At 43.7% G+C, this 20,631-nt stretch overlaps 4 protein-coding genes across 5 annotated transcripts in view; 3 read left to right on the top strand and 1 right to left on the bottom strand.

Annotated features, from left to right (window-relative positions):
- Positions 1-5,343, bottom strand: part of LOC138980655 (uncharacterized) — a 30,449-nt gene extending 25,106 nt beyond the window's left edge. Inside the window, exon 1 of the mRNA XM_070353564.1 lies at positions 5,124-5,343. Within this exon, the coding sequence (XP_070209665.1) occupies positions 5,124-5,343 (220 nt within the window). The remainder of the gene's footprint in view (positions 1-5,123) is intronic.
- Positions 1-20,631, top strand: part of LOC138979673 (ER membrane protein complex subunit 2-like) — a 347,725-nt gene that overhangs the window by 121,420 nt on the left and 205,674 nt on the right. The gene's annotated exons all lie outside the window — the stretch shown is intronic.
- On the top strand, positions 5,686-12,286 carry LOC138979667 (uncharacterized). Its single transcript, XM_070352383.1, has 3 exons — positions 5,686-5,880; positions 6,601-8,804; positions 9,212-12,286. The coding sequence occupies exons 2-3, from the start codon at positions 6,747-6,749 to the stop codon at positions 9,281-9,283; spliced, it is 2,130 nt and encodes a 709-aa protein (XP_070208484.1). The 5' UTR covers positions 5,686-5,880; positions 6,601-6,746; the 3' UTR covers positions 9,284-12,286.
- Positions 16,917-20,339, top strand: LOC138979666 (uncharacterized). 2 transcript variants are annotated; one of them, XM_070352382.1, is made up of 4 exons: positions 16,917-17,093; positions 18,073-18,562; positions 19,020-19,789; positions 20,207-20,339. In XM_070352382.1, exons 2-4 carry the CDS (start codon positions 18,097-18,099, stop codon positions 20,276-20,278), a joined length of 1,308 nt encoding a protein of 435 aa, XP_070208483.1. In that variant the 5' UTR covers positions 16,917-17,093; positions 18,073-18,096; the 3' UTR covers positions 20,279-20,339. The 2 variants fall into 2 exon arrangements, with proteins under 2 accessions (XP_070208483.1, XP_070208481.1); XM_070352380.1 differs by having other exon boundaries at positions 18,052-18,562.

The raw sequence follows: 20,631 nt of genomic DNA, 5'->3' as shown, positions 1-20,631 counted from the left end.
ACCCTCCCTGCATAGCCAAGACGTCGATCGACTTCTGACGTAGGCCGACTCATTATGACGTCATTCTCACTTCCGATTAACAAAACTGACACAGAAAAGTTACTTCAGTCAATTTCATATGTCGAGGTGATGCTATTGGGTAATATGAACAACCTTTTCCACCTGGACGAATTACCCGCCCCCCATGGACGAGTTGCCCTCCATGGAGGGCAAGTCGTCCATGCTTCAGGATTTTTTTCTTTTATATTTTATTTAAAAACCGTGCCAGTTGGATCGTTCATATTCCACACAACGCTTACACGAAAGAGAACACACCAGGTTTTACAACAAAAGCAATCTTTTTTTTAAAAAGACGAGAGGTATAAGCGGCATTTGTTAGAGGGGTCGACTTGCCCTCCCTTCCCCTAGTGAAAAGCTCGCTTCCGCTCGCGGTTCAATATTGAAAAAAGCAACTGGTGTAAATCTGGTACGACGCAGCAAGCCGTGTAGTATTCTCTATTTTCACGAGAAAGACGTTGCATTCGATGGTCACCTGCATTGCCAAAGTCACCGAGACAAACGTCCTTATGGAAACACTTTGGCGCCTCACTTAAACGTCGCGCTACACTTTCTAGAGCGACGTTTCTTTTCTATGACGTCAAAGATTGCACGAGATTTTGGAAGAGATCGAGGTTCCAAAAGAAGCGTCTTCAATGTGGCTGCCTCGACTGCGAGACGTTTTGAGTAAAATACACGTAAGTACAGTATGTAGGATAAACAGAATACGACATTGCTTGCTGTGTCGTACCAGATTTACACTCGTTGCTTTTTCAAATATTGAAAAGCTCGCAGTTTGATATTTAAAAAAAGCAACTCGTGTAAATCTGGTACGACACAGCAAGCCGTGTTAAAATTAATATTAAAAGTCCTACGGTTTTGAGCCATTAAGGACTTGAGTGTTTGTCCGCTTTCAAAAAGAGGAAAGAAAGAAACAAAAAATAAGGAGTGGAGGGCAGGGGGTGGGGTTGAGTTGATAATGCTCTGTGGAATGCAAGCCGTGTAGTATTCTCTATCAGTTTGGCTTCTTGCCACCGTTTGAATCAGCCTGTTGGGATAGTTTATTTTTCAACAAAAAAACTCGATTATCTTTTATTAAAAAAGTGGCTTTAGAAACCGCTTGAAGCTATCGAACAGAGCAAGGTTGGTTAGTTAGTTAGTTAGTTAGCTGTTGCTTTTCGGGTCCAGCGGACCATAATAGGCCAAATCAGGACCCCACAGAGCAAGGTAAGGGTCGAACAATGCATTGAATCGAGGACGTTATGTGTATCGCTGGGTCGGTTTTAAGTACTTGACTTTGGTACCAATGGGAGTGTTTGTCTGATATAGAAAGAAATAGACTGACGGTTTGCTTACCGCTGAATACTGTGCTGGGGAAAAAAAGGAAAAGGGTGAAAGGGATCGTAGGCCAGGAAAGAGGGGAAGAGAGAGAGATAGTGAAGGGGAGAGAGAGGGGGGAGAGAGATAGAGAAGGAGAGGGAGAGAGAGGAGAAAGGGAGAGAGAAAGCGGAGAGAGAGACTGAGAGAGAAAGGGGAGAGGGAGAGAGAGGGGGGAGAAAGAGAGGAGGGGAAGAGAGAGAGAGATATCACAGTTTGAACGCAAACTACTGCTGGCGAAAATCACCTGATTGTTTTGGAGACACCAACAACATTGCAAACTCGACTGTTGTTAATCGTACGATTTTTGCGTCAGTGAGATCACAAAGTATTTTTTACTTTGACGACCAGTTGTCGAACGGGGTTACGATCGCAGCGATATTCTTCTCTTTGAAATGTGTATTTGAATGATTGAACCAGTATTAAACACGATAGAGTAGAATTGTAGACTGAGTGTAAAGTTTAATATTCTCGTTTGGTATCAAGCTATACTTTGTAGTAATTTTCTAAATCACATTATATTAATAAGGAAAGGGTGTGTTAGTATTATTTAAGACACATTTGTGTACATTAGTGTTCGTAATTTTTGAATGTTAAATGGTAATCTAAGTTGAAAAGTAAAACATAATTTCCAATCAACATCGCCTTCTAATTTATCTTCCCATTTTGTACAACAATTTGGACGCTTTCCATCCTGTAATAAACCCCCCGCGTGTTAGGGGGAAGAATTTACCCGATACTCCCCAGCATGTCGTAAGAGGCGACTAACGGATTCTGTTTCTCCTTTTACCCTTGTTAAGTGTTTCTTGTATAGAATATAGTCAATTTTTGTAAAGATTTTAGTCAAGCAGTATGTAAGAAATGTTAAGTCCTTTGTACTGGAAACTTGCATTCTCCCAGTAAGGTAATACATTGTACTACGTTGCAAGCCCCTGGAGCAATTTTTTTATTAGTGCTTTTGTGAACAAGAAACAATTGACAAGTGGCTCTATCCCATCTTCCACCTTTCCCCGTCGCGATAGGCCTATAACCCTTCGTGGTTGAAAACGACGTTAAACACCAAATAAAGAAAGAAAGACTAACACTGGCAATCGCCATACCGTCACTGTCAGGGAAAGTCATGCGAATATGTCAAGGTTTGTTATCACTGCCCTGTACACCCCCTATCGCCGATCCCAAGCACCTCAACACCAACACCCCCACCCGCCGCCCACCCACACGCACACACACCCTCCTGCTCTCTCGCAGTCCCAGTGTTTGGGTTTATAAAGCAGGGCAGTAGGGTGAGACATGACATTAGAAATCTGTTTGTGCGAGTTGTGCGTCCTGAGTGTATAGCTTGTAGTGGGTGCATGTGTATAATAATATCAAGTTGAGAGAGAGAGAGAGAGAGAGAGAGTAAAAGAGACAAGACAAGACAAAATCTTTATTATCGAGGGTAATAGATAAGCAAGAATATTGCTTTTTTACATCCAGCCCTCGCCCTAATATAGGGTCAACAAGAACAGAAAACAATATTAATGAGAAAGAGACGGTGAGAGAGATAGATCTACACGCAGACATTCGTCTTTGCGTATGTGTGGGTGTGTGTGTGTGTGTTTGTTTTGTGTGCGTGTATGCATGTGTGCGTCACTCAGTGCTTGTAAGGCTGTGCCTGCGTGCGTGTGTACATCCTTGCATGTACGTGCTCGTATGCATGTGTTTGTCCGCGCGCAGACGTTTGCATTGTGCTTATGTGAGCAATCAATTACTGTACATCTCGATACCAAACAACACAGTATTTTTTCAACAGAAACGTTTCCCACGCAGAGGCACCCTCTCAGTCCTTCTGTCACCAAGTCTCTCACACCAAGGCCAACACGTGAGGACAAAAAAACAAACCAAAAAAACTCTTCGCCAATTAACGCATGTTTTTAGTGACACAAAGGCTGCTCGGTCTACCGCAAGAGTGAAGGGCGCGGTGGAACATGTACTGATTTCAATGTATGTCAATGTGTGTTATGACGACCCCGATAATTGATTCATTGATCGTATCGAGCAAAATAGAGTGACTTGCTTGCTCAATAAACATTATGGGAAAGTTGAACCGCTTGCGTGTGGGGTTGGTCGAGTTTGTATGCGCTGATGACGCACGGTTTGGGATAATGGTTTGCTTGCTGTAAAAGTTCCTGAGTGTTTACTTTTGTAAGAAATTGCTTCTGTTCCCCATTAACCCAATGATCTCCGTTTTTGAATTTTTGTTGTTGAACTTGTTTGAATTAAGACATAATTATGCTGTTCTTTTTCCGTGTTCGCTATATTTTGCATTTTGTTGTTTTTGTTGATTGTGTTATTGTTTGTGTTGTTTTTGTGGTTGCTTATTTTAATTCTATATTCCCCTCTCCCCAACCCTCCCATTATTTTTGTATTAAACATTCAACCTTATGTCTTATATCTCTTCCAGTATTGATATTAACGTACCCCCCCCCCCTCCCATAAGCCCTAATACACTGTCGCCCGCCCCCACCCCTACCCACAAACACACACACTAACACACACCCTGCATTTCTCAGCACCTAGGTACGCGCACTCCTTCCCAACCATTTCAGCTTTTGTGAGGTAAGTAAATGTTCTTCTATCTACACTCGCTGGCATGTTCCGCCAAAAAATCAAAGTAAGTCGTTCCTTTTGTGCAAACAAAAGACACTCACGCTTAAAGGTGTATTCCTTCGCGTGAAAACGAACATTTACAACACTAATTATCTGTTTATGTTGGTAACGTACAGGGAATAAATAAGTGTTTCTTGTATAGAATATAGTCCATGTTTGTAAAGATTTTAGTCAAGCAGTATGTAAGAAATGTTAAGTCCTTTGTACTGGAAACTTGCATTCTCCCAGTAAGGTCATATATTGTACTACGTTGCAAGCCCCTGGAGCAATTTTTTGATTAGTGCTTTTGTGAACAAGAAACAATTAACAAGTGGCTCTATCCCATCTCCCCCCTTTCCCTGTCGCGATATAACCTTGAACGGTTGAAAACGACGTTAAACACCAAATAAAGAAAGAACAGGGAATAAAGACATTCTTCACCTTAGACACATACCAGAAATGAACAGGCTGGCTGCTTCTGTGCAGAGGTGGAATTTATGTATGTATTTGTGTATCCATTTATTTATTTATGATCTATTTATTCATCCATTTATTTATTTAGTTATTTATTTTTGATTATTTAATTTCTCAGATTTACATCTTTAGGTATCGGTTGCTACATTAATTCAGCAAAAACAAATTACTCATTACAGGAAGCAGCCAGAAAAAATCCAAAATCAAAGAGACTGCCAACGTTCCAAAATTCAGAATAAAAAAAAAACAACCTTACCTTTCTTGGTTTTGATTAGGAAGAAGACGGGTGAAGTGGCGCAGTGGTAAGACGTCGGCCTCCTAATCGGGAGGTCGTGAGTTCGAATTCCAGTCTGGTGGGTTAAGAGTGGAGATTTTTCCGATCTCCCAGGTCAACTTATGTGCAGACCTGCTAGTGACTTAACCCCCTTCGTGTGTACACGCAAGCACAAGACCAAGTGCGCACGGAAAAGATCCTGTAATCCATGTCGGAGTTCGGTGGGTTATGGAAACACGAAAATACCCAGCATGCCTACCCAACGAAAGCGGAGTGAAGCTGACTATGCTCTCAGAGTATAGTGTGGGGAACCCAAATGGGCAAACGAGCTCACACTTCACCAGCATTTCTGAAACGCTGAAGAAGAAGATGATGAAGAAGAAGCCAGGATTTTGAGTTTTGGTATGTGTCCAAGAGAAATACTGCTGAGACCCGTGGCGGTAAACACTTTGTCCAAGAGAAATACTGCTGAGACCCTTGGCGGTAAACACTTCTTCTTCTTCTTCAGCGTAGTCAGCTTCACTCCGCTTTCGTTGAGTAGGCATGCTGGGCATTTTCGTGTTTCTATATTAACCCACCGAACTCCGACATGGATTACAGGATCTTTTCCGTGCGCTCTTGGTCTTGTGCTTGCGTGTACACACGAAGGGGGTTAAGTCACTAGCAGGTCTGCACATAAGTTGACCTGGGAGATCGGAAAAATCTCCACTCTTAACCCACCAGGCGGCAGCGACCGGGATTCGAACTCACGACCTCCCGATTAGGAGACCGACGTCTTTCCACCACGCCATTGCGCCCGCCTTCGGCAAACACAATCGTGTAAACGGTAAGTGAAGTATCTTTAAACGGGTAGTGCGTCAGTGAACACTGAGATTCGTTCATAGCTCATAACTGATTGAAAAGGATAAGTAGCCTATAGCATAGTACTCAAACACAAGATAAGTCGGACCACTTTTCAGACGACTTTAAAATCCGGGTCAGACTACTTTTGATGCTCGGGTTTATATGTTTGGTGGTGGTGCGAGTGTAAAGGTGTGAATTGGATGAGCTGATTTTGTACTTGCAGCTTTGAGTTCTTCTGGTCTGTAGAGGTATGTGGCTTATGTGTGTGTGTGTGTGTGTGTGTGTGTGTGTGTGTGTGTGTGTGTGTGTGTGTGTGTTTAAATGTGAGTTCATGTATGTATGTTTGTGTTTATGTATGTGTGTGAGTGTGTATGTGTGAGTATACATGTGTGTGTCTGTGTGTTTGTGTATGTGTGTGTTTTATGTATGTGTGTTTATGTATGTGTGCGTGTGTTTATGTATGTGTTTGTGTTTTAAGTGTGTATGACTGTGTTTCAGTGTGTATGACTGTGTTTAAGTTTGAGTTTGTGTGTGTGTATGTGTGTTTGTACGTGTCTTTGAAAGTGACATATATGAGCAAATATTGGACTGTGCAATAAGGCTTATATAAACACGATTTTGTTTCGGTTATTTTAATTTGTTCCCTTATTTCTTTAGTGGTTATTTGATCAGATTTTTTAAAAGTATCTCTATTATTTGCTTGTTTAAATTAGTAATGGACAGATTTGTTTTTGACATAGTCTTTTTAAGTGAAAATCATTACATAATATATCACACACACACACACACACACACACATACACACACACACACACACACACACACACACACACACACACACACACACAGATATATATATATATAACCGATTTCAGTCAGATATGTTTATATGTTTCAAACCAGCATCACATCGACTGATTTCCAATTTTGAAAGACAACAGTGGATGATTTTCTAATTTCGCTTTCAGATTTTTTGCACCAAACAATATGAACCACCAAGAAGAACCCTAAAGAAAAACCACACACACAAAAAACCTGATGTGACAACAACTCCTAAAAGACAACCAACTACACACCATCGCAGAAACAGAGAGTCGGCAAAACTACAAACAAAATGGCCGACATGTCGAACGAACAGAAACCCAGAAACTCAACCGGCTACTGGGAATACCAGCCCAGAGAATACAGACCCAGACCCACACGGTATAACTTATTCTCGGAGCCCAAACCCAACCGACCCAAACCGAAACCCAAACTCTTACCAAAACGGGAGAGGGTGTACCGGCCCATGAAAAAGCACTATGAGCTCAAGCACTGCTATCGCATGTCGCACGGTTTGGAGCGCAAATACATCCCTTACAAACCGAAGGACTACAAGCCATCAGAACACCAGCCTACCTTCAAACAGAGAAAAATGCGGCCTGTGGATTACGACAAGCGCCCGTTCAAACCCTACCAGTACAAGGAGTACCGACAGACCGAAACGAAGTACGGGTGGACGAAAAAGAACACCGGAAGCATCGCTTCCCCGGAGAAGGTCAAGGTCAATGAAGTCAACGGTCACGTGCCGGCAGGGGGCGTGGCGGTGCTGCCTCCCGCTCTGGGAGCAAAGCCCGCCGGGAAAAACAAATCTCGATACGCCCTGTCCGATAAGTTTGACCGAAACGGGATGTACATCGCTGCGGATTACAAGTACACTGAGCGAAAGTACCGCTTCGATTCGAACCCCAGGTACCGAGAGTACAAGAACCCGAAGCCTCTCCCCTTCAGGCAGTGGGACCACGAGCTCCTCTACTCCCCCTGGCGGTACCCAGGGTACAGGATCTATAGGCAGAATGACGCCTACCCGCCCAGAAAGACAAAACCGCCACCGAAAATGGAATACGTTGCGGAAAAAGAGAAGTCACCTTCACCCGTCTATGCTGCTGTGGTCGCACCGGCCGCGGCCGCCGCCCCTCCAGTGGTTACAGGCACCCCTGATTTTATCAGAAAACCGCCCAGAGATACGCCAGATTTCATAAGACATCCACCGAGAGAGACCCCTGATTTTATAAGAAAACCGCCACGAGACACACCCGACTTTATGAGACAGCCACCCCCTGTTCGGGAAACACCTGCGTTCATCAGAGAACCGCCGGTTGTTAGAAACACACCTGCCTTCATGAGAAATCCACCCCCTATCAGGAACACTCCTGATTTCATCAGAAAGCCACCGCCTGTCAGGAACACTCCTGATTTCATCAGAAAGCCACCGCCTGTCAGGAACACTCCTGATTTCATCAGAAAACCACCTCCGATTAGAGACACACCTGACTTCATAAGAAATCCACCTGTCAGCAGAGACACACCTGCGTTCGTGAGACAGGTACCTGCTGACAGAAACTCACCGGACGTTGTCAGACATGTGCCTGTCATGGCAGCTGTGGTCGCAAGAAATCCACCGGCGATCAGAAACACACCGGACTACATAAGAAACCCACCGGTTATCTCCGATACACCTGACTACCTGAGACAACCGCCCGTTGTCACCGAAACACCTGACTACATACGCGGACCGCCTGTACTTCTCAAAACTCCAACCCCCAAGCCGAGAGTTGCGACGAAACACGAGAACGTCCAAGAGAAAGGGAGATCACCCTCTCCTGTCGTTATGGTAGTTGCTGCCCCTGCCGCTGCCGCTGCAAGAAGGGCGGCAACTCCTCCCAAGCAAAGGAAAGAGCCAACCCCGCCACCACCTCCAAGGGAAGCAACTCCTCCGAAAAGGGAAGCAACCCCTCCACCACCACCAACACCGAGAAGGGAGAAAACTCCTCCTCTTCCAGCCATAGTGGTCCTACCGACTCCTACTCCAAGACAAAAACCAGGAACACCCCCAAGAGATTCCTGGCGTCCTCCTCCGAATGAGGCACCTCACCGAGCTCCGAGACAAGTCCCTCCCAAGGTCAACCTCCCTCCTTCTCCCCTGCCAAAGCCTGACAGTTTCGGCGTGGAAGAATCGCCACCGCCAACCCCCAAAGTTAAAGCCGTCCCAAGGAAAGAGGAGCTCGCTGCAGCAGCTGCAATTCACGCGGCAGCAAAAACACGTGCGAAACGTGAGGCTCCGAAACCACAGCGAAGACCCCCGTCGGATGAGGTGCCTCCCCACATCATGCGGCCTTCTCCTTTGCCGAGAGTAAGTGGTAGTGCGTTCTCTGTGTCTTTATCTCTGTCTGTGTGTTTGTCTGTCTGTCTGTACGTCTGCCTGTCTGTCTGTCTCTCTCTCTCTGTCTCTCTCTTTCTTTCTCTCTCTCCTCTCTCTCTCTCTCTCTCTCTCTCTCTCTCTCTCTCTCTCTCTCTCTCTCTCTCTCTCTCTCTCTGTAAGTCTGTATCTCTCTCTCTGTCGACAAATTACAATGTGCACAAAACAATCTTTTCGCGAGAGAGAGAGAGAGAGAGAGAGAGAGAGAGAGAGAGAAAGAGAGAGACAGACAGACAGACAGACATAGACAGACAGACACAGACAGACAGACAGAGATGGAAAGAGAGGCAGACAAATCCTTTAAAATTATGATAATAACCAACTCTAATTTTTGTGTGCAGGCATCCCTGCAGACACCCCTTTTCGGAAATTCTACGGGAAGCATTCGACGCTCTCTGGAAATGTTCAGCTAGCTGCATCCACTTACCATGGACATGAATCCATGGACATGAATCCATGGACACTCTTCTAGTCTGTTAGACACACAACTCGATGTATGATGACCTGCACTCGCCCAAACCTGAGGTTACCATTTTCACGAGAACATTTTAAAGACATACAATATTGATTCAACAAACAAGCAAGCCTAAACGTCTTTTTGACCGTCTCGTTCGAAGTGAAATCTCTGACGTCAAAAGCCAAAAGACGTCATGACGGGAAAAATGACGTCACTTAAAAATTCAGTACCTTCTTCTGCATGTCTATAAAAAGTTACAAATAATTGCGAGAAAGAAGTTTGCCTCCAGGTGACTTCCACATATCAGCAGTAATAAAACAGTTGTAAGGTCACCGCTAGGCTGAGCATGACTCGGTATTGTATATCATTAATTATCAAGTGTTCTGTGTACTTTTGAAAGCGATAATGTTAACCGACAGTTTTAATTACACATTTTTAGTTTTGACCTCGGCTTACTCGCACCGAAAATAAATGTTAGTAACTGGATCACCTGATAATTAACCATGATCATCTGATAATTAAAATGACCACGTGGAAACTAATAAGTTTCACGTGAAATTTAACATTTTCAGTTTTAGCTCGATTCCTGGCGAATTGCTAGAGCCAAAGCTGAACATTAAACATTATTAGTATGATAATAATAATGAGGACATTTATATGACGTAAATCCTGCTACAGTTCTAAGTGCCTCACAAAAACATACACAAATAAATTATTCTGTACACAATTCAAAATCAAATGATAATAAACATTGAAAAAAACTAATACAATTACAAAGTTTTATTATCTGGGAAATAAAAGAACATCACAAATCACTAAGTGCACAGCAACATATCACTAAATAAATCTGATCTTCCTTACTTTCCGTGCGCAATGGCCAGAACACCATGTCTGCATCATATCTCTTATATTAAGACGATTTTCGGAAATAACTGCGTCGGGTTTGTATATGTTGTGGAAGAGTGAATAACCTTGCCAAAATCTCCGACAAACATTGGAGGGGCCAATCACTAGCGAGGGGTGTGTCGGAAACACGTATTCCGGTACACACCCGACAAAGTTATTTTCGGAATTCGCACGCATAAATAATTCAGTTATTGCACATCGGAATCTTGCAGAGGAGGGGGAGAGAGGGGGGAGGGAGAGGAGCAGACAGATAAACACAGGAGCTAATCCAGTTTTCTCGGACCACACGGCTTTCTTCTGTTCATGCAACCAACCAACCAGCCAACCAACCAACCAACCAACCAACCAACCAAGCGTCGAGGATTGAGCTGCTCGTGTTTGACAGCTAGGCTATGACGTCCTCTTCGAAAATCAAAATCAGCAAATTACTTTTGCTTGTTTTTCTTCAAACTGTTTTATCTAGGCAAATAATTGTTTGCATTTTGTCATGAAATGCACAGATATTAAGGAGACAATAAAAACAAAAACTATAAAAGGTTAAGTTTATGGAACGTGGCATAACAGACAAAACGAAACGTTCACCACGTTACCTGTATCTGTTTGGGATTCATAATTAGAAAAGTCGGAGTCAAAACAATGTCCAGTACAGTAGAGAGCTTTGTATTGCGCTTACGGTTCAGCAAGTGTATACCCCCCGCGGGTTAGGGGGAAGAATGTACCCGATGCTCCCTAGCATGTCGTAAGAGGCGACTAACGGATTCTGTTTCTCCTTTTACCCTTTAAGTGTTTCTTGTATAGAATATAGTCAATTTTTGTACAGATTTTTAGTCAAGCAGTATGTAAGAAATGTTAAGTCCTTTGTTCTGGAAACTTGCATTCTCCCAGTAAGGTAATTTATTCCCCCCTCTGCTTCTTTACCTCTGTAAACTTGTAGGGGTAGTTATTTTTCGATAATGACCCAGCAACCAAACAAATAACGACCCAGCAACAGCCTGAATCCTCGATAGTGCAATGGGTTGAGAAGCTGTTCTGTTTCGGTACTACTTTTTGCGACTGAAAAGTTCCGAACGCTCCAATGTACGAAGTATACATCTCTGGAGCAAACAATACAAACATACCGCATTTAAATTAACAACTACAGGCCTGAACACATGAATCTCCATATAAAATCCATGAGTTCGGTTGTTTTCTGAATCTAGATCAGACGTTCATCACAAGCAATTTCCCAAGGCAAGTAACTCATACTTTGTCTAGCGACAAGAGTAGTTCCCCTTCTTTTCACTCAGTTTCTTCGACAACAGACTGCAATCCGACAGTCAGTTTTCAACAATATTTCATTTAATAAACAGATCACACGCAACCAAATGCACACATCTCATCAATTTAAACAACATAAAGCGGTTTCATACACTATTTTCCCCAGAAAACTTAACTTCATACAGTTTTTAACGTTGGAACACGGGTGCAAAAGTTCGTCTGCTAGTCCCATTTGACGAAAGAACATTATCCTAACCGATACCAAAACATATACAGAACACACAATATCTGCCTTTGCTGCCACAGCAGAATAACAGCATATCTGTGTACTTGATTTTAGCCCAAAATAGGAAAACTGACAAGAAGTGTTAACAGAATGGAATGATTTGCACGGAACTTTACAACCGCGCATTAATCGATCGCCTGCGCAGGTTGACTGGTTGAGAGAATAGGATTCGATCAAACTTTCGCAAAAAAACTCCTCTTTTCTTTGAATAACTGAAGAAAGGAGGAATAAAGAGGTTACACACCTCGTCTCAGTGATTATCAAAAATAATGGTCTCAGTTCGCGGTCATGAAAAAGCTCGCTAAAGCTCGCATTTTTCATGATCCGCTAACTTCGACCATTATTTTTGATAATCACTGAGACTCGGCATGTAACCTCTACATATTGTACTACGTTGCAAGCCCCTGGAGCAATTTTTTTATTAGTGCTTTTGTGAACAAGAAACAATTAACAAGTGGCTCTATCCCATCTCCCGCCTTTCCCCGTCGCGATATAACCTTCGTGGTTGAAAACGCAAGTGTATAGTCTGGCCGAGGGGCAAGTGACGGACATTTGTGACCCTCTACCACGGAACGAGTCAGTCGGATGTCACCTCGCGCGGCTCTGCTCCAGGCCTGACATACGTCCGAGGGGTGTCAGGTATCAGTGTGAGGGTCAACTTAGTCGCAGGCTTATAATTCGAAAAGTTGTCGCTATTTTCTAAACCACTGGATAATGCAAACAAATAAAAATCATGCAAAAGTGACATGCGACTCATTCCTTGGTGGAGGGTCACATTTAGAATTTTTAAAAACATTAAATCCCGCAGTGGGGCACTGCGGTTATGAAATTAAAAGCCCCTCCTGTTTTTGGAACCGCAGGAGCTTTCTAGTTTGCTGTTAGGTAGATTTTTGGTTCCTCTTTCCTGTCATGCTCTCTTTTTCTTCATGAATTCTTTTCTTTTTTCTGCCTTCTTGCTCATTCACCTGTATTTTTTCCAAAAATCTCTTCTCTTGCCGCTTGTCTCGCGATTCATGTATAGTTTAATCTGTTACTGTTCTGATGTAAGTCCAGCAGTAGATAGGTTAAGCTTATTTTAACATACTGGAAACTGGTAATCTTCCAGTAGGTATTAATTTAGTTTTACTAAAGCCTGCTGGGACACAAGTAATGGGTTAGTGCATTTGTAAACAGGAATCGCTTGACAAGTGGCCACCTTCATCCCCCCCTTCCTCGTCCTGATATGGCTCTGCGTAGTCGGCTGGACGTTAAGCAACAAATAAACAAACAAACAAAAAACATTAAAAACTCGAGGCTACTTTATATCACTGACGGGCGCAGTGGCGTAGTGGGTAGACCTAGGCTTCCTAATCGGAAGGTCGTGAGTTCAAATCCCGGCCACGGCCGCCTGGTGGGTTAAGGGTGGGGATTTTTTCGATCTTCCAGGTCAACTTATGTGCAGACCTGCTAGTGCCTTATCCCCTTTCGTGTGTACACGCAACCAGAAGATCAAGTGCGCACAAACATGTCGGAGTTCGATGGGTTATAGAAACACAGGCATATCCAACATGCTTTCCCCAAAATTGGTGTATGGCTGCCTGAATGGCGGGGTACAAACGGCCATACACGTAACAATCCACTCGAGCAAAAACACGATTGAACGTGGGAGTTTCAGTCCATGAACTACTTTCTTTCTTTCTTTCTTTCTTTATTTGGTGTTTAACGTCGTTTTCAACCATTCAAGGTTATATCGCGACGGGTCATGAAATACGAAGAAGAAAAGAATACATAGCACTCAAGACGAAAAGTTGTTTAGGACGATTAATACTATCTTCTGTTAAAATAAAAAAACCGCTGGCGCTGGACCCGAGTACTCATCAGACTGGCTCGTTCCCCCAGCATGAAAGTTTTTGTCTTGTGCACGTGGATTTAAAAAAAAATTATTTTACACAATTAAAAAAATTATTTGAGTAAAATAAAACATTAAAACGTTCATAATAAACAATAGTAAACAAGAATTAAAAAAAAAAATAGACCGCCCATGCCGGGAATCGAACCCGGATCCCTTTGGCCACCAAGCCACCACCTTGAATCACTGACACAGTGTCCCTGTCGCTCTCTCTCGTGCTCTCTGTCTCTCTTTCAGTCTCACCGAGACCAAACCTGCACTGTAGTTTCTTTGCCGAGACCAAATTAATCCCCACCCGCTGGCTGGCTCGCAAATTGTCTCGCATGCGATACGCATGCTTTTCATGACGCACGCGTTCGGCTGTTCTATCAGCTCAATGGCTGGCTGTCGCTCCGATTGAATTCGTCCAACCGTCAAGAACTTTTGTGTTTTTTGGGGCATTTAGGTCCCAGGTAACATTATGAAGTTTTAATACGATCAATCGGACCTATTATCAAGTTAGTGTATCAACTTTTGAACGAACTGCGCCCATTAGTTTCCCAGCAATAGGCTGTTAAGTCGAGACAGACACACAGATACACACACAGACACACAATTAAAGTCTGCTGGACCCAAGTACTAGTGTACTCGGGGATGAACTGTTTCCATCTGTCGCAGTTTGAGCCCTGTACACGTACATTTTTACAAATCAAGAGAATCTCACGCTCAATGTCATATTTTAATATATTCATTTCAACTCTCGTGAGTTTTAAAACTGTCATGCTCATAGGACGGAATCTGACTGAGGAATGCAATAAAACGAAATTTGATTTGTGTGAAATGAACGTGCATCCGGTACAGGAGAGAAGTTAGCAAGGGGGTAGGGGGTGGGGGGGGAGTGGGTCACTGAGGCTCGTTCGGGGTTAAAATGTATCCATTTTTGGTCGCATAACTCAAAGTTTACTTGGGTACGTAGAGCACTATACGCCCTTAAGGCCAAGATACACAATCGGTTTCGCACGTACGTTTGAGGCGGACGGGTCAGACCTGATCGTCTCAGAGGAACGGAACGCTTGCCACACCATGCTCCTGAGACGTACGAGGTGAAGGTCGTTTTACCCCACATTTGACGTGGAAGTCTGCTGCATGGACAGGAGGAACAGGTCTCGATGTTGCTGGTTTTTGTAGGTTTTACTTCCATGGTTCCATAGATTTCAACTCGTCGCCAAGATTCAGGTTGTTGAGATATTTCGATTTCGAATCGGCAAGTTTTGATGCTGAACTGACCGCCATTTGCAAAGTGGGTGTCGACTGAAAGACGTGCGCTTATTGGCTAGAGGATGCTTGCCATCCGTTCGGAATAGATCCAGCTGTATTTTGAACGGACGGGCCGATGCGGATGCTGCCAAGCGTGTGAGACGTACGGTTCGGATGCCACACGATCGGTTTGTGGTCAGTTTCGGGCGGTCGGTCTCAAATTCGAGATAGCACTGATCGTCTTGAACAACTTTAAATCTTCAGGACTAGTTTTTGGTCGTACCACTCACAATTTACTGGGGTACGTAAAGCGTGAACGCTTTTAACACAAGATAGCACTTGTCTTGAACAACTTTTCTTCTTTATGAATATTTAAAAGTAGCTTAATATATTTTTTAGAGCATTAAAAACGACCTCCGCTGGCCCCTCGTCCGGACTAGTTCACATTATAGTTGGCCTTTTATTTCGGGGTGAATTTAGAGCATGGTATGAAAGACAATCTTTGTAATTGCGGCCGGATCAAGTTAAATTCCAAACTTGTACCGTCGGAAGAATTGCAAATCAAACCAACATTGCACATTTCCAAAAACATTAATTCATTCGCTTGCGGTTTACTAGCAAGCGGTCGAAAACTCAACCAAGTAAAGTTCTTGTTACATATTGTTTGTCTGTGCACATAAAAGACCGTTGGGTCGACATATTTGTGATTGTAACGTTTTGTTTTGTCAATAACAAACGTTCCAACAAAATAATTACCTTTCTTGTTTGTTTGTTTTTCAATATTGCACATGTTTTCAAAGGAAACACGATTTTTATGTCAGCGTCTAGGATGAATGAGTTTTACTGTTTTTCTTTAGGGGTATATTTCTAGCTTGCATTGATTTTATTTTGCTGTAAAAACTATGCACAATAAAAGCATTGTGGTAAAACAGGATGCCCTGGAAGCGCTGGGTGTGTGTGTGTGTGTGTGTGTGTGTGTGTGTGTGTGTGTACGAGTACGTGTGTGTGTGTGTGTGTGTGTATGAGCGTACTTGCGTGTGTGTTTGTTGGGCTGTGTGTGTGTTAATGAGTGTGTGTGTGTATGTGGTGCTGTGTTTGTATGTATGTGTGTGTGTGTGGGGGGGGGGGGGCGCCGAATTTTTGTGTGTGATCGTGTATGTGTGTGTGTCTGTGCGTTTGAGTGTACGTGCCTCTGTGTATGTGTGTATAATTATGTCTGTTTGTCTCTCTGTCTGTCAGTTTACGTGTATGTGAGTGTATACGTCTTTGTACGTCAATGGTAGCAAAAGCCCCCAGTGACAAAATGAAGACACGCTTGAGCAATAAATGTAAACATCAGGACCGAAGAATCAAAAAGAGATTAACACAAAAGTCAAAATCTTTTCATCACACCATGTACCAGAGACCCACCCGCTTTTCTAATCGCTATTAATTCTTTCCGCAACGGAGACCAAAGAAGGGAGATAAAAGGAGATTTGTCAGTTTGTGTCACTGTCACTGTTACTTTCAAAAGCAATAAGATCACTGTTATAAAAGAGCTCTTGCAGCTATTCAGTCACACTTGGCATTGACACACTCATGATTGTATTCATTGTACAGTGGAACCCCCATATTAAGACCTCCAACAACCTGAGAAAATAGGAAGGAGGGAGTCTTAAAATGGGGATACACTTACAGAGGTTATGATCAAAACGTCTGAGAAAAATAGGGTCTTAAAAAGGAGGGAATCTTAAAATGGGGGTATATTTATAGAGGTTATGAACAAAACGTCTGAGAAAAATAGGGTCTTAAAAAGGAGGGAGTCTTAAAATGGGGATACACTTACAGAGGTTATAAACAAGTCTGAGAAAATAGGGCCTTAAAGGAAGAAAGTCTTAAACTGGGGTGTCTTAAAAGGGGGTTCCATTGTATCCTCCGAAAAGACACTTCGCGGTGAACGAGCGGTTATTGTGTTTGTATGTTACAGACATGACAAAATCGTGCTTTCATATGACAGATCGTTCCTAACAGCTATAGCCTGGGTCCTACCTAGTGACTGCATGAAACTCTTTCTAAAAGACTTTCTGGAGGGTTAGGAACCGGAGAAATAATATGGCAACAAATGTCAGGGGAACCGGCAGTGTATAAATTATGAAAAGTTTAAGCCTATGTTTTGGCTGCGAGTGATTTACTTGTGACTTGGACTAGAGAAGAGTAAGTAGCGTGTGTTTTTAATGCATTTAAACATTGTAATAGTGAACGCTTTATCATTTACTGTACGTAGCAGTAGGGTATTAGTGAGTTTCGTATGACAGATATACTTTTTCCCTGCGAGTGGCTTTCTTGTGAATTGGCCTTAAAAAAGAGGTGTGTTCTTGATTATATACACATTTTTAAAACGAACATTTCAGTTTTTAATGGTGCGAGTGGTCGAGAGTGAAATAGGAACATTTGAGTGTTTTTTCTCTCCCGCAAGTGATGTTCTAATGGCCTGGACCTGAGAACTACGTATATTTTGTGTAAATATGAACATATTCATAATGAGTATTTTAAGATTTTGCTATCCCAGTGGACAATTTAGTGGGTGAAATATTACACGTTATTTGTATTGACCAAAACATGACATTCACACAGTTCTATAGACAGTCAGTTGTTCTCCAAGACCGCGTCAGGTTTTTAGGACCTCCTTTAATTGTATAGTAATAGACCTAAATGAAAATAGTTTTAAACACGGAGACTGCCGTGTGAAGTGACAAAGGAAATACAACTTGCATCGATTCACATCGGTTGAAGGGAAGTTTAAAGACAACAACCAGCCATCCAACCAACCAACGCTGAGCGATATATAATCCAGACGGCCAAGATTAGAACTGGACCTAACACTGCGCCTCGTCCTACGACTAATTCTGCCTAAAAGAAGCAACATGTCTTCAACATTTGGTGAGAAGATATTTCTGAGTATCAAATAGCATCGGCGACAGTATTTTTTTTAGATTTTTGGTTTGTATCCAAGCGTGTTATTTTTTCCGCTTTGGACAGAGCTTTGCAAAAGCAATCTGTTTGTTGATAGCACAATCTTTGCATTGTTGCATTGTTGCAGTTTGATGGCTTAGAACTAAGTTACAAGAAACAGCAGATTGTTAATTCTATAATTTCTACATTACATTTTCAGTTGGAAATTCTTTGACACCAGAAATATCTGAGGCCTGCAACCAAAATGCAAAACACGAACCAGCAAGACCGATACCCTTCTCCCGTCTACGATGGCTACAATTCATACCCTACCCCTGATGATCCGACATGGGCCGCAACTCCTTACGGACAAGCAAGGGAGGCAACTGCACTCACAACACAAAGGGAAGACACTCCTCCCAGAGAGTCATGGCGACCTCCACCAGTGTACGTCTCCCCGCGAGCTCCGAGACAACCCACGCCAGATGTACAGATGACGACATCTTCGCTTTTGAGAATGACGACACCAGAAGAACCGAACCCGGAGACGCCGCTGAGGCTCGGCTGGAGACCCCCTCCCGTCACGGTTCCCACGCGCGCTCCCAGACAACCTACACCTGATATTGAGCTTACACCAACGCCTGCACCTTCTGAGGAAACTCTAGATCACCTTAACCTCGATCCGTCAATCACAGAAGTCCTCAGTCCTCCTACCTCTCAGCGTGCTCAAGGTAAACCTTCTTCACAAATCGAACGGGGTTCGTGTGTGTGTGTGTGTGTGTGTGTGTGTGTGTGTGTGTGTGTGTGTGTGTGTGTGTGTGTATGTGTGTGTGTATGTATGTATGTGTGTTTGTGTGTGTGTTGTTTGTGTGTTTGTGTTGTTTGTGTGTGTGTGTGTGTGTGTGTGTGTGTTTGTGTGTGTGTGCGTGTGCTTGTATGTAGGTGTAGATATGTGCGCGCGCGCGTGTGTGTGAGTGTGTGTGTGAGTGTGTGTGTGTGTGTGTGTGTGTATGTGTGTGTGTGTGTGTGTGTGTGCGTTTGTCTGTCCAGAATGAACACACGCACACACAGAAGTAATAACGATCATGACAACGACAGTAATAGGAACATAATTTATTTTTTCACAATGCATAAAACTGTATTTGCCTTGGTAACATCGGCACGAATCATGCCAATGTGTGTGTGCAGGTGGAGAGAACTCACCAACGGGGAATTCTCTAAACTCGGATCGGTCTCAGGAGAGAAGGGAAGGCACTCCGCTGAGAGAAGACTGGTGGCCTCCTAAAGTTATCGCCCCTCACCGAGCTCCGAAACAGCCTACTCCTGACATAACCATGTCGCCGATTCCACCGCCCAGAACTCCGCGGAAAGCGACGCCTCCGAGGAAGACATGGAGACCTCCGCGCGTAGAGGCTCCTCACCGGGCACCCAGACAACCCACACCGGATATACACCTCCCTCCTCTCTCTCCCTCCCCTCTGCCCAGAGCGGAGACCTTCGTCGAGAGGAACTCGCCAACGCACAGCCCGGTTCGACAACACGAAGAGTCTCAATACTCACAACACCATGACGTAACAGCGTTCGACGTCACAGCCTCAACCGTTCTCTACTCGCCAAAGTCTCACAAGAATAAACACGGGCCTGTATACGACCCAAAACAGGTTGAATCGAAACGGGTTCTGGATCCAAGAACGACAATCCGAGCGATCGCAAGACTGCATGCAGCACGCGCTAGAGTGGCCCTGGCGAAGAAGGCTGCGCAGTCCAGACGAGCATCGGAAGAGGTTCCGCCTCTCAATTTGCCCAAATCTCCGTCGGATGAGACGCATCCTGTCTTAGTGTCTCAGTCTCCGCCGCTGAGTCCTTTATCGGAGGAGTTGTCTCCGAAATCTTCGGTGTATGAGTTTCCAATGGATGGAGGGAAAAAGCTTCCTAAGCCTGGGTCTCCATCCCCAAGGGTAAGAATGTTTTGTACCCGGAGTTTTGGAGGTGAGGTAGTTTGGTGGGGGGAGGTGGTAGGTGTTGAGCGGGGGAAGGGGGGGGGGTATGTGTGTGTATGTGGATGTGTGCGCTTGTATATGTGTGTGAGTGTGTTTATGCGTGTGTGTGTTTTGTATTTGAGTGTGTGTGTGTCTTTGTGTGTGTGTGTATGTGTGCCGTGTGTGTGTGTGTGTGTGTGTGTGTGTGTGTGTGTGTGTGTGTGTGTGTGTGTGTGTCTGTCTGTCTGTCTGTCCAGCATGAACACACACACACACAAAAGTGACAACAACCACGACAACGACAGTAATATCAACATATTTTAACAATACGTACAGAAAATGTTATTTGCTTTGGTGACATAAACACGAATCATCATGTCATTTTTGTGTGTGCAGGTCGAATCGAAGGCGCCTTCATTTGGCAGTTCTGTCGGCAGCATCCAACGTTCCCTGCAGATATTTAGCTAGCAGATAAGATATGGATATTGCTGTAAAGTTGTAAAGAAAACATGTTTAATGAAGCGGACAATTCTCTGATCCTGAGTGATTATCAGCGACATTTCGTACTGACTAGTACTCCGTCTAGCTTGCCGTCTGATAAACAAAGGGAATTAAGCGCTTTACATTATGCGTAACCAGTCTCTTGGCACCTGAGAGAATAATAACAAGCATTTCACATGTGTGCATTTAGAGCGCTTACTTCCTTTTGTTTATCAGATCTTTGAATAGCGCTCTGCCTCATCTGTCTCTCCATCTGTGTGTGTGTGTGTGCTGGTGTGTGTGTGTGTGTGTGTATGTGTGCCATGTGTGTGTGTGTGTGT

The sequence above is a fragment of the Littorina saxatilis genome, linkage group LG11 (genome assembly GCF_037325665.1).
Source record: "Littorina saxatilis isolate snail1 linkage group LG11, US_GU_Lsax_2.0, whole genome shotgun sequence".
NCBI lineage: Eukaryota > Metazoa > Mollusca > Gastropoda > Littorinimorpha > Littorinidae > Littorina > Littorina saxatilis.
Note: the sequence above shows the minus strand (reverse complement) of the source record. Positions and strands in the feature narration are given on the sequence as shown.